The 18317-nt window shown below is 41.1% G+C and overlaps 1 protein-coding gene across 1 annotated transcript in view; it reads right to left on the bottom strand.

The window, feature by feature from the left end:
• The window catches only part of SYNE2 (spectrin repeat containing, nuclear envelope 2), a 269055-nt gene that overhangs the window by 96286 nt on the left and 154452 nt on the right, over nt 1–18317 (bottom strand). The window contains exons 64-72 of the mRNA XM_008566257.1: nt 17759–17875; nt 11688–11915; nt 8003–8185; nt 6855–6983; nt 6132–6253; nt 5836–5980; nt 4277–4408; nt 3012–3164; nt 2683–2892 (exon numbers count right to left, since the gene is read on the bottom strand). Coding sequence (XP_008564479.1) covers nt 2683–2892; nt 3012–3164; nt 4277–4408; nt 5836–5980; nt 6132–6253; nt 6855–6983; nt 8003–8185; nt 11688–11915; nt 17759–17875 — 1419 coding nt within the window. The remainder of the gene's footprint in view (nt 1–2682; nt 2893–3011; nt 3165–4276; nt 4409–5835; nt 5981–6131; nt 6254–6854; nt 6984–8002; nt 8186–11687; nt 11916–17758; nt 17876–18317) is intronic.

Below are 18317 nucleotides of genomic sequence, written 5' to 3'. Positions count from 1 at the left end.
CCGGGCCGGCCCCTTTGCTACCTTTTTTATATTTAGTTGATTTTTATAATTTTTGTAATGTTGGAAATTTCAAACATATACAAAATAAGAGGAATCCCCACCTTAGCAGGATTGAGCTTCAATAATTATTGACTCATGCCTGGCTTTCTTCCCTCTATACCCTCCCCTTAGCTCTCTTGACTCTACCTAACCTCCCATCCCATAGGTTATTTTGAACCAATACCAGGTATCAAGTCATTTCATCATGAATCTCTAAAAGATAACAATTCTTCTCTTTAAAAATACTACAATATAGAGCATGTATAGGAGCTTCTGGTCAAGATGGCAGAATAGATGGTCCCCAGCATTACTCTCTCCCACAAGTCAACCAATTTACAAATATTAAAAAGCAAGGACAGCCAAGCGAGGGCCACTAGAGCTCAGGGGAAGAGGAGGAGAGACCTACGGAGTACATGAAGGTGAGATAAGCCATGATGAGAGAAAGAAAAAAACGCTCCAACCATTTTGAGCCCCAGCCGGTTCAAGTCTGGCCCTGGTGAGCACACAGAGCAAGAGCTGGCAAAAGCCTCAGCTGTGCCCTTCCTATGAAGTTGTTTAGAGGTGGCAGGGGAGAAGAGGGCCTCGGTGGCCCCCAGGCCAGCAAGACCTCTAATAGGGTTCCTGTGGACCCACATAGGAGCAAGAAGCTACAACAACTGAAAAAAAGGAGACACTCAAGAGGCCAGTGAGTCATCGTAAGGATGACCTGCCCCATGGGAAGTGTTTGGAGTGCAGGCAGTGGGGGAGATGGGCCCATGGGAGGCACACTGGGGCACAGCAAGGACAGCTGATCTGCACCCCAATCAATGCAGGACCACTCAGGAATACAGAATTGCATGGGGTGCAGTTTGCTGAAAGACTCAGGCCCTCATCAGAGTTTCTACACAATCCAGGTGTACCAGATCTCACAAGAACCAGAAGTACTTATAGTCAACCATTAAAACCTGAGCTGCACAAAAAGCCTTCCCCAGAGAATCAGCAGCAAAGCAACAATATAGCTCAAGTGTTGGTCCCCACCGGAAGTTCCCCCATTTTAGAATTAAACAAAGGATAACAAATTAGTTCCAGTGCAGAGTTTAAGTGGTGGGAACAACAAATAATCCAACACAGAACTGGAAGAAAAAAAAAATACCCACAGACCAGAGACAAAGTTTGATATTAACTAGTAAAGGTCTCACATCACCAAAGAACACCTATAAAACCTAGAAGGACTGGAAGTCCCCTGGGCTACCAAGCCAGGGAGGCGGGAGGGCTGGGGGCCTCAGCTATGTCCCCTGACACCCACAACCAGCCCAGTGACAACTACTGAGCTGTTGCAGGAAGTGCTCGGGCTCTCCTGAGTCTGGGTGGTGGGGGGCAGAGGGCCTTGGCCACGCCATCCTGACACCTGCAACCAGTGTAGGCAGTGCCCCGGGCTCTCCTGAGCTGGGGTGGTGGGGGGCCAAGGGCCTCAGCCACACCCCACTGACACCTGCAACCAGCCCAGTGATGAACCCCAAGCCACTGCAGGAAGTGCCCTGGGCTCTCCTGAGCTGGGGCAGTGGGTGGCTGAGGGCCTTGGCCACACCCCCCCGAAACAACCAGCACAGCGACAACCACCAAGCTGCCACAGGAAGCACCACAGGCTCCCAAGATGGGATGGGTGGGGCATGGGGGTGTGGTGAGGGCTTCAGCCACACCCCCCTGACATCGGCACCCAGCCTAGCAATGACGAAGACACCACTGGAAGCCCCCTGGTTTCCCCTGCAGGAATGAGGGCAGTGCCCCAGGCCTCAACCCCACCCCTTCTCTTTCCTCCTCTCACTCTATTTCCTTCCCCCTTCCCTCCTAACTGCTCCACAACATCAATGTAAAAAAAATTAATAAACTTTAAAAAATATATACTACAATATAAAAAAACCCCAGCAAACAACAATACTGTAATATATTCCCTCTAAAATCAACAATTCCTTAGTATGTTTAATAATACAGACAGTGTTCGCTTTTCTCTAATCACCTATAAATTTCCTTCTTTCTTTGTTTCAGTTGGGACCCAAATGAGGTCCATATATCACGAGTTAATATGTTCTTAAGTCTCTTATAATCTGCAGACTCTCCTATCACCTCTCTTTTTTGTTTCTTGGATTTGTGTGCCTGTGAAAAAACAGGTCATTTGTTCTGTACAGTTTCCCACAGTCTGGTTTGGTAGTTTGCACCCCCATGGTGCTGTTTAATGTGACAATTTTAGTAGCTTCCTAACTGGTCTACATGCCTCAAGTCTCTCTCTCTCCAATCCACTTAAGACAACTGCGAGATGAATTTACCCAAAACATACACAGACGGTCATTCTTTTGCTCAAAAACTTAAATGGCTCCCTCTTACCTAGAAATTTAAATAGAAATCCTTCCATATAACAATCACTAAATTGCTCAATGTAGTACAGGAAAACAAACATTATGTTAGCTCATTCTAACAAATTCATACCCAAGAATTTGGAAAGGTCTCATTTTTAAATGGTCTCCAACCATGAGCAATGGGAGAGTCTCAGTTTCCCTTAGCAATTCCTATTAACGAATGCCACCAGGAATAGGAATTAATAGAAATTAGGGGTCCGTGCTGTAACCTAAAACAGTGCCAGAGTAGGCCGTGTGCTCAGAACTGTACCTGATAACTGTGGTTATAGTTGAGGCCAGCTTTCAGGGACTTGCTTCTAGAGGCAGCTGTAGCTTGGGTGTGCTCCAGGCAGAATTGAAGGTTATCAAAACATTCAGTGAGCAAGCTGGTGTTCTTGCCAGGCCAAGTCATGGCTTTCAAAAGATCAAGCTTCTTGTCGCTCATAGCTAAATAAAGTTTCTTCAACTCAAGAGCCAGTGTCTGCAAAGTGGAGAGGAAGGAAGACACAATGAATGATCTTTGACTTCAAGTTTCGGCTGTGGCTTAACCAGCTGGGCTGCAGTAATGGCCCACACATGGGCTCCTTAGACGTGCCCTACCTCGTAGTGCACCAGCTGTGCAGACACATCCTCTCTGAAAAGCCCAGGTGTCTGCAGCATCTCCTCCACACTGCCAAGGCACTGACTGAGGGTCAGAAATAGTTCAAATAACTTCTTGTCCAAATTGATATACTTTTCCTCTGTCATGTTTTCCTGAATCAAGAGGAGAAAAGAAAAAAATAAAAATCATCAGGATTCCTTGCCTTGCTAAGCCTACATTTTCCCTGGTTTTCATCATAGTTTACAATTTATGTTATACTTTTTAAATAATGAGTAGTTCCAAACACTCTGTGAACGAGGTAGCAGAACAAATGAATAAACAAAATTAAGATTTTAACTCTGAGAAGAACAAGTTTAAGAAGCTCAGAGTTAGGTAGTTATTGACTGGTGAATGGAATTAAAAGGTAAATCACAAGAAGATCTTCCTTAGCAGGACTGTCGAGGTGGAAGCATGGTCCCGCATAAATCATACTGTCCCTGTTCCCACTGCTTCCTGCCCTCCATGTCTTAATGCAGGAGAAAGTGGGTTAATTAAATCAAGTGTAGCCAGGAGAAGGAAAAGAAGTCACTGAAGAGAAGCATGAAGGGGTTGATTAGAAAGAGGAGGTACAGTATCTTAAAGATAGGATGGGCTGTGGAGCAGGGGAAGTTAGGAGTGTCGTTTGTGGGCTGATTATGAGAATCAAGGCCACCACTCTAAAGGCAGGAGATGTTGGGATAGTGTAATTGTGCCCCAGTGAGTTTGGGAGCCACAGATCTGTTTTTATAAGCTGCTGGAACCAACTTTTTTCTTTATCCCTGGTCATCTTGAATTCCTGACAAGTTACAAGTCGTTTAGGAGCATGTTAAAGCTAGTAATCACCCCAACTTGGGCTCTGTCTCCTGTCTTCTCCGGTGGCTAAGTAACATTACCTAGCACACCATCTCAGCAGTAAGCCTACCCAGGGTTGGAAAGCTTGCCTATACTCCCTCCCTAGCTTCTTTCCTCACCCTTCCAATCCCAGATCACCACTGCACACAGCACAGACCAATCGCCACCCTCTTTCTGCTCATGCTGGACTCAGGCTCAGAATCCTTTGCCCACAGTGCACTAGGCAGGCTCTACATTTATGAGAGTTGGCAAGCAAGAGAATTCTCTTTGCTAATTCTAGGAACTGTTCCATTATGTGTTCTATTATTTGTTCAGTGAAGAAAATTATGACCAATTTATCTCCTTTCTTTTTTATGTTATTGCAATGAGGAAAATATACACGTGCAGCTTCTACCTGTGTCTGAAGATTATCTGCTTCTTGACGCAGGTCTTCAAGTTGGGTGGTGTAGGTTTTCAGTTCTTCAGTTGTTGGGTATCTAAAGTTATACACACTCACACTGGGTAGAATACTCATATTTGTGGCAACCTACTTGAAAAAGGGAAACTCTATTAGTGACAATTTGTGATCCTGCTGAAGTTAACATAAACTGCAAAAATGTCTTCTGAGTTACCTTCCTGGTAAGCATTTTTGTCTATCTTGTCATTTATAAGAAAAATAATTAAACTTTAAATATTTTAGACAGCTTTAAAAAGTTATGACAGGCTATACTTAGATACTGGAGGGTCCATCTGGACATTAAAAATGAAGGAAAAGGAACCGTAATTTGAGCAATAAAGTAAAATCACCAGTCTTTTAATTTAGTAGCAATAATATTCATGTTATAAGGTTACCTGTTTATTTACTTGCATTTACTGTTTATTTTCTAGTTCATTTACTAGTTGGCTCCTGGCAAAGCTAACTATTAGAATAGAATGTAAGTCACTCCCAAGGATGGATTTGCATTTTGATGTGGTATTAAAAATGAAATGAGATTTCAGGAGGGAGAATGACACAGAGTTAATATCTTGCTCAAATTGGAAAACTAACATATAAAAAGAAACAGGGTGGGGACGTGGATGACTCTGCTTGGGGAAAGAACATCCATCTGACTGATGGCGGTTTATCTTTTGAAAGAGAATGATGTACTGTGATAGTGTATAAACAAGGAGAAACAAGTCATAGTGTGCATAGTTATGTTATAGTGTGTATTAACAAAGAGAAACCAAGACTACAGCCCTACCAATGAGTTTAATTTAATTGGTCAACTAAGGTTCTCAACAGAAACGATGAGAACTGAAAAGTTCCCGTCAGACTGAGGAATCAGGAAATCATTGGTAACCTTTGCCCTGGCATTCTGAGCGCACTGTTGAAGGCAAAAGCCTGACTGCTGGAGCAACAGTGCTATTCTGCTCACATGCTCCCTGTTTGGAGAGAAAGCCAGCAGTAGCTGGCACAGTGGGCCGGCCCATATCAAGCCTGTAATGGCAGTGATAAGGTGTGGTGGAGGGAATGCCAAATGACAGGTGTCATTGGCACAGGGGCTGGCACCTGGTAGATTCCGAAGAATATTCTGATGAACAAATGACACTCATATTGCACTGCATAGTTTTTATAAGTGCTTTTAAAAATATATATATTATTCATTCTTTTATTCATTCAACAAATAGTAACTGAGAGTCTATGGTGTTCCAGGTACTTCTAGGCACACATATGTGAACCAGGCAGACATGGCCTTCCTCTGCCCAGACCATCTAAGGGGGGACACAGACAAATCAAGATATGCGTATTCAGTAAGTGCTATGACGGAACACCTAATGCAGATTTCCAGGATCGAGAAAAAGTGTCACTTGGCATCTTTGCTTTCTGAAAATAAACTGCTACATAATGCAGAACACACATGTTTATTTAGTGAACACTTGTTGGATCTTCAAAGATAAACATGCTTATTTACACATGTATAGACACACACTGACCTGAGGCTCCACAAGCTGAGGTACAGGTGACTTTATTTTTGATGACAGTTCATGATGTAGATATTGCCATTTATCTCCACTTTGGCCCTGGGGTGACAAGATCAAGTCTGGAGCATCATTTTCAGAGTTACATGTTGTGTTGCTTCTGAGGAAGAACAAGAGGTGAAAAGAATAAGCAACATAAAACATTTTATATTTCATTCAGACACTGTTTCATGAGCGATTTTTAAAGAAACACTCTTTAATTCTCCCAACCATAAAAATATTGAATGTCCAACTATTTAAACATGTTTTACCTCTCAGATGATTCTTGAGTTGTATCTTTATCATGTTGGCAATACTGGAGCCACATTTTCTTAGCATTAAATTCTATGAATTTGATAAAATCTTTCTGTTCCATTGGTTTTAACTCCAGAACCTATGATTGAATAAGATTGAAATGGTCCACTCAATCATGTTTTTCAATTAGTACCCAAGGATTTCTTCTGTTAAAATAATCTAATTTTGAACCACTTCCTAAATTATTATTTACTATTTCTCTCTTGCTTGCTTGTTCTTGTTAAATTTTATTTTTCAAAAACCTATTTAAAATACTTGCACAATAACCAAGTGTTATTCAATCTGTATTACACAAGGAAAGTCACCCAAAATATAACAACACATTTTGAAATAATAGGCAAAGCCATGCTGCAGTTACAGAGTAAGTTCACCCTGAAGATGTTTGCTTAGTTTGATACGAGCATAAGATGCAAGTTAATGAAGGAGCAAAGTTAGAGTGTCCCCAACAGCAGCAGATGAAAGTAAACTAAGTGTTGCAGGAAACTCAAAACTCAGAGCTGTTGCCTACAATGCACACATGTGCGTGTGAGCACATGCACATACACATGCACACATCACATTTTGCATCTAGTCACAGAAGCAGACACTCCAAAGGCAGTTCAGTATTTATTTAGTCCAAAGGGAAATTCCAAATGAAAAGCTTTATTCTTGTCCTTACAACTGCTGGGGGCTGAAATTACCTGTTGCTGCTGGAAATCTTTTTGTTTGCTGAAATGTGGCCTTTCAGTTACAATAGATTCCAGTTCAGACAGGTTAACTGGCTGGAGAACTTTCTGATGTTCTGAAGGTTTCTTTGGAATGAGAGCATGCTGCAAAAAATTTCACGATGGCAGACTATTTAAAAAGAAAGCCCCACTTTATCTCAATTCTAATAATAGACTACATAATGGAGAAGTTTTATATGAAGTAAATGACACAATTTTGTTATTTACTATAATTATATACAATGATTTAATGTACTTATTTCATAACAACTTTAAAAATCACTATATTTGATAAAGCGATCATTTCATTTCCTCAAACTAATTCATCCAATGAATTATAAAAGCCAGGAAATTTATTGCCTTTTTAAGCAAAAAAAAAAAAAAAAGTCAAAAAGGAAACAGCATTATGCTTATGAATTCAAATTTCCCCTATGTGTAAAATATAAGCATGTTTTTAAAAAAAGAGAGAGAGAGAACATATTAGAATGAAAGGAGAACTGTATGGCCTATGTATCTGCAACCAACCTGATTTCTGTTAATATAAGTCTGCAAGTAGAAATCACTTGAAGTTTGCGTGCGAATCTTATATATCCTACTTATAAAATGCATATTTGCATTTATAAACCCAGAATGCTTTTAAAAATCATGAGAACACTTTAGCTGTATGATACTTTAATCAGTATATACAAATATTTGCAAATGAATAACAAAAGTACTCTAGAAACAGGTTTTGTGTTTCTAAAGTCAAATTTTAATCTTATCTAAAAAGGGCTTCATTTTTCAGTCAACTGCAGTCACGAAATTCCTATAAAATACATCCTTCTTTTAAGAAGAAGCTTTACATAAGGTCTCTTTACCAGCAATAACACTCAACTCCATCAAACCAACCCAAACCAAACCACCACTATCACCAACAACCACCTAGATAAGAAACCTGCACAGTAAAATGAAATAAAAATAACAAAAGCCAGCGTACCCATCTGTTACAGTTTTAAGAGGCATAATTCTTTTTTTACTTAGTAGAGTTTCTCTGTAGTTAGTTCATCACCTCCACCCAGTTTTCTTCTGGTGGGTCTGCCATATATGTATATCAACATGTACATCTACACATGGCCATAGTTTACCTGGTCCTCACTGTACTTCTCCTGAAGCATCTTCTGCACTTTTTCCAAATTGCACTTCACAGTTTTTAGTTTCAGGGAAAGTGCTTCAGCCTCATGGTGAGTGGCTCCACTATCTCCTAGGCCCTGATCTTTGCAATTCTCTAATAGAGAGGCAACCTTGTGCTCAATCTCTGTTAGCATAGCCTAGGAAGTAAAATCATTTAATTATTCAGAGTGTTGATCTTGAACAAGTGTTGTTTCCCAAAATAAGTTAGGTTTATTCTCTAAAGTGTATAGAAGTCCCAGAAACACAGGATGGAAGGGACCTTGGAAGAACAGAAACTTCCACATAATTCCCGTGCTTTTCAGCAGCGGTACAACCAAGCCAACCCCAATTGCAGACGTCACCCTCTAAAATAATTTAAATAAGTGATTTTATAATCACTTTAGCAAACACAGCAGAATGTACCCAGCAGAGCACAGTGGTTAAGAACACAGACACTGGAATTAGACTACCTGCCCAGCCCTGCCACTTAGTAGCTGTGTAAACATGGGCATCTTACTTTATATGAGTATGCCTCTAGTGACCTGCAAAGTGGGAATAACAACAGAACTTACCTCCTAGGGCCATTGTGAGGTGTTAATAAGTTAAATCCATGCACTTTGGCCAGGGCTTGATACATAGTCTGTGCTTGAAAAGTGTAGACTATTATTTTTTCCCCACCTTCCTAATCTTCTCTGTTGCAATCCAAGTGTCCAGTAGGAATTAAAAAAAAAAATCCACACAGCTACTTTAAAATTCTTTCCTCTGCTCTTTTCTTTCTCTTTCTTAAGCCAAGTAAGCCTCCAGATTATCAGAAGAACACCACAGAAGAAATAATTTGGAACCTAAAATACTTAGTCATTGATACAACTGGCTAATTTACACACAGGTTTAAAAATAAATCTGCTGGATGAAGTAAGTTTCCCTGTAAGTCAGGTCATTGTATTCCTCCCTCGGCAGATCAAGTTTTCCCTGTGCTGCGGCTCAGGAGCCCACTCAGTCATGCCAGCTGGCTGGGCACACAAGTCAGCAGCAGCATTCATCCCCACATTCCAGCACCAGACTATTTGTGCAAAAACTGGGCATATGACTAAGAATGAATTCAGTTTGCTGAGAGAAACTTAAGGGAAAACTCTATCCTTAAAACAATTTTTCAAATAATATATCTTATAACTCCTTCAAGCAAACTACTTAAATCCTCTATATATTCTTCTAAACTTCAACAATATGTACTGCAGATTTGAGTGGCTATAAACAAAGTATACTATAATTTAATGCTCTGTCTTCCTCACTTATTTATTATATATATATACTTTTGCATAGCTCCCATTTTATAAGGTGCAAGTTAATATTCCGTGACTCACTTAACAACTTCCCTCTTGTTACTTTAAGCTGTTTCCAGTTCTTCACTTTTGTAATCAATGCTGCCCTAATTATTTTTCTCATTTTGCATTATTTTCAGAGGGTAAATTTAAAGTAACGGTATTATTAGGTAAAAGAAGATGAACATTTTATATGTTAATAGCAGATCTCCCAAAACATTGAGCCAATTAAAACTACCAGGCATTAGTGCATCTATTTTTCCAGAGTTCTGCCAGGATGATATAATTTTTGCTAATGTAGTACAGAAACAAAACAGTAAGTGTTTTAATTCACATGTCTCTAATAATTAATCAAGGCTGAACATTTCTTCTCAAATATTAAATTACCAAATATAATTTTCTTGACTGATCTGTTTGCTCCTGTCCTTTGGCCATTTTTCCACTGGGAACTTAGGGTTTTTCCACTTTCAGGCTCTGTGTATGTTTCAATATTAAATTGCATGTGTCATGTTACATAACTGAGCCAAAGATGACCCTTGCATATTGGACCCTACATTGTTCATTTCCTTACAGCAGGTCAGAACCATTAGTTCAAAGCCCACTGGTGCCAAACTCAAATTTTTACACATCCAATGGCGTTAAGTATAGCCCAAATAAGCAGATTTTTAGCCATTTAGAGCCTGCCTGCTTTGCATACCCCCCCCAAAAAAATCTGCATCTAACATCTGCCAGCCATGGATGAGATAAATCATGAGGCCATAAAAAATCCCAAGCCTCTGCTGTCCTTTGGAGCTCTCTGACTCAGACACTCTCCATTATGCTAGGATATCATCTAGACACAAAAGCACTCTCAAATTCTTCTCACCCCTGGAGATTCCCTTGTCCTCTTCCCCTTCGGGGTGGTGGACCCACTTCCAAACCATGCCTTAGCTCTGGAAGGTCTCCTGCTATAAAGAACTTCCCTGTCTCTCATAATTCTAATCCTATCAAAATGATGCCCCAAAAAGCCATTGGGTGCTATTGCCACCTAGTGGTCACGTCTTTTCCTTGAGTAGCTCCAAAATCTTCAAACTCATTACAAGTGGCAAGGAGGATGATTTTGGTGATAATCAAGGAATTGGCATGGAGTCTACCCAGTAGATAATCAGTTGGCAGATGGATCCTGGGTGGCCGTAAGTGGTTGGAACTCAAAATTTGGAAGTCCTCTGGTTTAGTTCAGTGTAGCATTGTGCTGTGTTGCGCTGTATTACACTCTTGTTCATGCACTCCCCCTGTGCCTCATCATCTAGGCCAAGCAGCAGTGCCACTATTTGAGTGAACCTATGCCATTAGAACCACTTAGGGGTGAGAGGTGCCAAGCTGTCCAGAGGAGGTCAGACTGTCTTCCTGGTTCCCCCCAGGCAGTCCTGGATGCTGTAAGACCATGGGCCTGAACAGAAGATGGGGAAATGCAGCCTCTAGATGGAGGGCAGGTTATCCCAACCACATAACAGGCTGTAGCAAGAAGAGCTCCCTGAGGCTGGGCCAATGACATGGGGTTCTCTGAGACAAGAGATGTTCTCATTCTTGGCAGACAAACAAGCCAAGAAGGCAGAGATGTCAGGCCAAGGCTGGTTTCCTAAGCACAACTGGGGGACAGGACTTTGCAAGCAGCTGGTATGCCTTGGCTGTTGTGACCCACAATTGTGCTGTTGCGATGTCATCATTCCAGCCCCTCCCTGGAGGGATATAGAGATCCCAACCTTGGGGCTCATCCAGCAAGCTTTACTCAGAGTGACTGAAGGCAGGGAAATTCATATCCCTTCCCCTCCCAAGCAAGACTAGGAACATTCCTAATAAAATGGACCCAAAGCTCTTTTATGCTGTATCTGCAATCTTACAGATCAGACATTCAGCTTCCTTTCTGATGAATGAATATTCTAAGTACTTATTACTATGAATAAAAATAAGTCACCATTTATTCAGAAATTTTTATATGCTTTGTATACCAGACATTTTTATATACCTCATCTCATTTAATACTGATGATAACTCTCTGAGATAACCTACTATTATGAGGAAAATGAGGCTGAGAAGTTTACTTCCCCAAGTTCATGGTTAATGTGACAGAGTCAGATTTGGATGCTAGATTCTGAGCTCTTACCCACTACTGAACCACCAAATATGCTGCTTACATAAAGCACTTCAAAGAATTGCCCTGAGAACAACAAGTTGAGGCCAAGATGAGTGTAAGAGTCAGAGTAACAGAAACAGACACACTATTGCTTTAAGAGAAATTCCCCCCATCTTGGCAGGTGATTGGTGAAGAGGCAAACCACGAACTCTGACGCTTCAGTCTTACCTGGCACCCGACCAGCTGCTGTTCCACCACCTGCTGCATGTCTGTGTTTAATGTTTCCGGCTCAAATGCCACGTTGGCTTGTTGCAGCCACAGCTCCAGCTCAGCCACCTGGCTCTTGCAGACATGGAGGACTTCTGCAGGCTCGGGCCTAGTTTTCTCCACCGTGGCCTCAAGAGCTTCTTGCTCATCGGCAAAGTCCAGAGCAGCAGCCTTGACAGGTGTGGCACCCTAAGAGAAATCCAAAGATAATCCAGCAGTGAAAAGCCGGGAGTCCAAAGTTTTCAGAGTTGGGCCTGCAAAGACCTGCGAACCTGCCACATTTCCCCGGTTAAAAGAAACAAAGTAAGGGCAGAAGAAGGAAGAAAGAAAAGAAAAATGCACCTCCACACTCATAGCAACAGTCACGTGACCTGGTGCCACAGGTTTCCAAGCAGCCGATGTGCATGTACACAGGTACGGTATTCCCCAGCACAGAGGAAGCGAATGGGCTTGCAGTTCACTAAACGGTGAGTCCCAGGAGACAGGTGAGAGTGTGAGTGTGTGTGTGGGTGGGTGTGCCCAGAATATTTCAGGGAACTGGCCAGTGTTTAAAGTTGCATGACACAGGATTAAGCAATGCCCACTTATATTGCTGTATACTCTATTCAAACAGAAAAAGACATAACAAAAATGATCTTTACATACCAGCAGGGATACAGTGAAATACACCAGTTAACATTTCCTCACATAAGACTATAAAATATTTTAGCTTTTTAAAACATACATGCTATTACTCATCTAAACTTTTCACTATTAAAAATCGCTAGAGTCAAGTGATTAACTTCAGTGGAGTAATCTTGAAACTTTTCTCATGCTCCTCAGACAGAACCCCTAAAATGGCTTTCACCTTCTAGATACTAAAACATTGAGCTAAGAACTAGATGCTCATAATATAAAAAAAGTGAGATCTGTTCTTTTTATATTGCAATAACCAGGTTGTTTATCAATCAAACAGAAAAATTTCTCCTAGATATCAAATGAAAGTATTTCAGTAATTATATATTACATATTTTCAATTTGGAGGTAAAAGATGATTTGACACAGAGGTATATTTGCCTCCCACTGTATTTATTACCTGTCCTTCTCCAGAATATGGAAAGAGTATATTAACCCTTCTAGAGAAATTCCTTGAGGAATAAGGACTTGTGTTTTGCCCTATAAAATTACTGGTCTCAATAAATATGTTTTTTGATTATGACAAAATAAATGTTTTCCATGTAAGACTTTGTTAAAAACATGATAGCATCTAACAAACACAATTCTGGCCAAGTGACAAACTTCTAATAGGAGTTGCTTACAAATGTATACCCTAACTGAACGTAAATGCGCTTTTCCCAATATTTGTGGAATTTTCTTACAGAACATACAGAGGAACAAAATTGGTTAAGTGGCAACGAAAACATGCAGGGTATGAAACACTATCCGTTTTCATACACTTTGATAAACTGGTTTGGCAGAAGTACCTCGGTTCTACTTTTTCCCTTGGACTATCTTTTAACTTCACGTATTTTTGCTCTTTCCTGCCAAAATGCTACTCCCCCCCTGCCTCCATCAATCTGTTTTTTTTTTTAAAGATGACCGGTAAGGGGATCTCAACCCTTGGCTTGGTGTTGTCAGCACCACGCTCAGCCAGTGAGCTAACTGGCCATCCCTATATAGGATCCGAACCCGTGGCCTTGGTGTTATCAGCACCGCACTCTACCGAGTGAGCCACGGGCCGGCCTCATCAATCTGTTTTTATAGTTTTCTTAAGAATCACCTTCTTAAGGAAGTTTTCCTTTCCCTTGTGTTTTTTCTGCACTTCATGTATAGTCAGGTCTATACTTGGATTCACCTGTTTCAACTTTCTTTTTTAGTTCTGGTTTTTCAAAAAAACAACACTTGTGTGACCTTACTAACAGACATCCATTTCTAGTCATCTGATTAACTGTTGCCTAGTTTTCAAATATTGCTGTATCTGAGTAGCAAAGATTTTAGGACTCTCCTTTTTGCCACCTGAGATAACTTCTTAATATTAATTAATTAATCTGTAATAATAGATTTACCACCTGCCCTATTTATTCAAAAAATTTATTTGAGCACCTATGATATGCCACATACACTTTTTAATGACAGTATTGAGTTTCTTTGCTTTCTCACCAACTCACTAAATTAGGGAAGAAACAAGCAAGCTAGGTAACTAATCTGGGCGTTATCTGCTTGTTATTTCAACCTGAAAAGGATGTAAAGGGGAACGGAAAAAGAAAAGAATATTTGTAACCATAGAAGTTCAATATCTGAAAGTGGCCTCCAGAACCTGCCAGTGATCAGGTCACCCACCTCTGACAGTCAAAGAAACTCAAGCACATAGAAAGTTAAATCAGGGCCGGCCTGGTGGCGCACTGGATAGTGCGCCGCTTGGGAAGCGCAATGGCGCTCCCGCCCGAGGGTTCGGATCCCACATGCAGACCGGTTCCCGCTCACTGGCTGAGCAAGGCGCGGGAGCAACACCGAGGGTTGCAATCCCGTTGCCGGTCCCCGGTCCGGTACGGGGGCGACACTGAGGGTTGCGATCAGTTGCTGGACACGGAAAAAAGACAAAAGACAAAAAAAAAAAAAAAGAAAGTTAAATCAGTTCACACGCCTCCCATTTCACCACGTAGCTTCTGATCAGGCTGGGCCCAGACATGAGTTACTTGCCCAAGGTCACACAGCTCTGTGACCTTTCAATTGAGTCCCTGGTTTTTCTACAACAGCACCCCTGCAAAATATCTTCTTTGTATGATAGCCCCAAATTCTAAAAGCATCGATTATTTAAATGGATGTTTTATAATTGTATGCTTTGGGGGGCTAAAAAGTATTACCACAGGTATTTCTTTTTTTTTTTTTTTTCCTTTTTTCGTGTCCGGCAATGGATCACAACCCTCAGTGTCGCGCCCGTACCGGACCGGGACCGGCAACGGGATCGCAACCCTCGGTGTTGCTCCCACACCTCGCTCAGCCAGTGAGCGGGAACCGGTCTGCATGTGGGATCCGAACCCTTGGCGGGAGCGCCACCGCGCTCGCAAGCGGTGCACTGTAGCAGTGCGCCACCGGGCCGGCCCATACCACAGGTATTTCTTATTAAATAAGAAATATATGTCTACAGTATAACTGTAAATTAATAATACCTAACTGCTATTGGGCTCTTATCGTGAGCAGGCACCACTGTGCAAAGCATAGTACAAAGGCTACCTCACTATTCCACACCACAAGCCTATTATTATTCGCACTGCACAGATGAGGAAACTGAGGCTAAGAGAGGCGAGTCAAACTGCCTATGGCCACATAACTAGTAAGTAGAACCAGAATCCAATCCCTGATTTCACTGTGCTTTGGAATCTACAAGCCCACATTCTTGACATAACTTCACCAACCTTCTAGTATCCAAGTTAGCCTCTCAGTGAATCACATGGCTTAATTCCTGCATCAACATGTCAATGAACTATGTAGTAGAACTGCAGCTAAAATACAAGCTGATTTTCTGGCTGTAGCTACTTTTCTTGCCAAAATACCAGTGCTTTCAATTTACTCCTTAATATTTTATAGTCAATTCTACAGACATCTCCACTTCTTATAAAATATGCCTGCCTAAAGTGCAATACCTAACTGCAAATGCACAAATACAAGACAAGCCACTGGCATAGTATGGTGATGGTTACCATGTGAGTCAAGCCTATCTTGGTTTCACATCTTTCTGTACTAAATATTTATTCTTTGTTGCAACATGGGTCAAGGATGATTCAGAATTTACTTTTTAAAAATTATTTTGTCATTTGCTCAATGCACTTAACCTCTGAAACAAAAGATTTGTTGTTACCACAGCTGATGACAGTGGCTGCCTGGGCTCTGTGGAGTTTCCACCTTCCCTCTCTAGTGGTGTGTGCCATGCAATAAGACGGAAATGACTAAAAGGGAGGAGATGTGTGGGACTTGGACCTGGTGGGTAAAAGAGCCCCTGAATAATCAAAAGTTACAGTTAGATATGAGAAACAAGCTCTGCTGTTCTATTGCACAGCAACGCGACTTATAGTTGATCATATGCTATGTATTTCAAACTAGCTAAAAGAGAGGACTTCAAACATTCTCACCACAAAAAAATGATAAATGTCTGAGGTGACAGATGTGCTATTACACTGATTTGATCATTCCACATTGCACACATTTAATGAAATATCATTTTGTACCCCATAAATACATACAATTATTATTTGTTAATTAAAGTAAAAAAAAAAAAAAAAGTGAACTGATTTCTGCTGTGGTAAAAGGTAACAGCTAACTTTTCAGCTTCAAGAATCCATGCGGTTCCCCCCAGGGCAAAAGTTCTCTCTGTTAGGAAGAAAATACAGTTTGAGAGTCACTGGGGCCTAAAAGCTCAGGTTCTAAACACAGAGGCAGAAAGATCTGGGTTTGAATCTTAACTGCCACTTGGTAGCTGTATGGTCTTGGGCAACTCAACTTCTCTGAGCCTCAATTTCTCCATCTGTAAAGTGAAATAGTAGTAGGACCTACCTCATGGAGTTGTTGTAAGGACTAAAAGAGATAATATGTGTAAAATCCCAGTGCCTGGCCCATAGTAAGTGTTCAGAAAATATTTTGTCATCTTCCTTTCCTCCTCCTTTTCATTGTCATTATTATCTACCATCCAAGTGGTCAGGGCAAAAGACCCCACAGATCATCCATTCCCAGCAGAAACAAGTACTAAGCAGAATGGCTCCTGTAGCTAAAACATTATAGAGGCTACCTCTGATTTTTAATTAGGTGTCAAAAATAACATATTAATTCTGGTGAGCAACAAAATTATTGGCCAGGTCAGCAACTTTCTTAGACCTAAGTATTGCCAATGAGTGTAAACTTCTGACATTTGCCCACCTTGTTGGGCAGATATTGTCAGATAGAGAATGAAAGGAACGAAAGATAGAATAAGGAATAACAATTTGACAACTAATATATATTTTTGTAAGACTAAAGATTGAGAGAAAAAAGCATACTTGTAAACAGACCTCAGTATAAAAGAAGAAAGCAGCAAAGCATGCTAGTGTCTTTTTCAAGAGCTACTTAGTGAGACCCAAGGAGCTTTAGGTTCAGCTAAACAAAACTAACTCGGGAAATAATGCCCCCTGGAAGGCCTTTTTGAGAATGATTGAGGTAGAGGATTTTAAATTAGGAAAGCAGATTAGAATATTCTGGATTTGATTCCTAACTTCCCCATTTACTAGCTGTATTTTTTTTTATTTCCGGAATTTTTATTTCCTCATTTGTAAACATATGGTAGGTATCAACCTACCTTATATAACTTGAGGAGTAAACAGATGACAAATATAATTGCCTCTCTTATGTAATAAGCCATTAATCAATATTAGTCCTTCTCGGGGCTGGCCCGGTGGTGCACTGCGACAAATATAATTGCCTCTCTTATGTAATAAGCCATTAATCAATATTAGTCCTTCTCGGGGCCAGCCCGGTGGTGCACTGCGATGGTGCACCGCTTGGGAAGCGCGGCGGCGCTCCCGCCGAGGGTTCGGATCCCACATACAGACCGGTTCCCGCTCACTGGCTGAGCGGGGCACGGGAGCAACACCGAGGGTTGCGATCCCGTTACCGGTCCCGGTCCGGTATGGGGGCGACACTGAGGGTTGCGATCCGTTGCCGGACACGGGAAAAAAAAAAGGACAAAAAAAAAATATATATTAGTCCTTCTCTACTTTCATTGCCCTCATAAGTCATATCTACACATAAAGGAAGTAGTCATTAATAGAAAGACTATTTCTTTCTGACAAGTGGGGAAGAAGTAGAAAGTGTCTAACTGCTGTATGCCAGGCTGATTGATTTTCTGTGCAAATATCTGATGTTGAATCTCCCAGTTCCACAGCTCGATGGCACACAAGAAGATGTTGAAGTCTACAAGGAACACTTGGCTCAAAACACAAAGTACTGCAAGACACAGAAAGCTGGCCATCTCTGGGGCTAGCCCAGGTATCTGAGCAGTTGGCTTCTTACAGACAGGGACTTACCTTTTCTGCATGGTTGGGCCTCTGGGAAAATTGTGGGCCTTGCTCGGTGTTTAGTGAGTCTGAGGCAAGAATTTGTACCATTGAACTATCACAGGTGCTTATTTTCTCATCGGCCTCCTGTAAAGAAAAGAATCAGAGGTCCAGGAAAGGTCCTGCCCTGCTGCCACCCGAGCCGCTCTTCCTATGCCTGCTCATTTCACATGTTGCCTGCTTGCAAAAATGTCCAGAAGTCAAGTGCATTTAAAAACAGTTCATTAGGAAAAAAAATCAACTTCCTCAGATTTGCCTTTATTTGAAAGATGTAAATTCTCTAAAACTCTACTTGAGGAGGAGCACATGAGGAATCTGGAGAATTAGGTACGTAAGCAGATTATTGTGAGAATAAAAATGAAATGAGATGACAATGATAAAGGCCACATTTCAAATAATGAGGGGAAAGATTAACATATTGAATTTGGGGACAAGTGCGCAGACATTTCATGAAAAAATGTAACTAAATCCTTTTCTTATAAAGGCCACATTTCAAATAATGAGGGGAAAGATTAACATATTGAATTTG

The sequence above is a fragment of the Galeopterus variegatus genome, unplaced genomic scaffold (genome assembly GCF_000696425.1).
Source record: "Galeopterus variegatus unplaced genomic scaffold, G_variegatus-3.0.2 Scaffold231, whole genome shotgun sequence".
Taxonomy (NCBI): Eukaryota; Metazoa; Chordata; class Mammalia; order Dermoptera; family Cynocephalidae; genus Galeopterus; species Galeopterus variegatus.
Note: the sequence above shows the minus strand (reverse complement) of the source record. Positions and strands in the feature narration are given on the sequence as shown.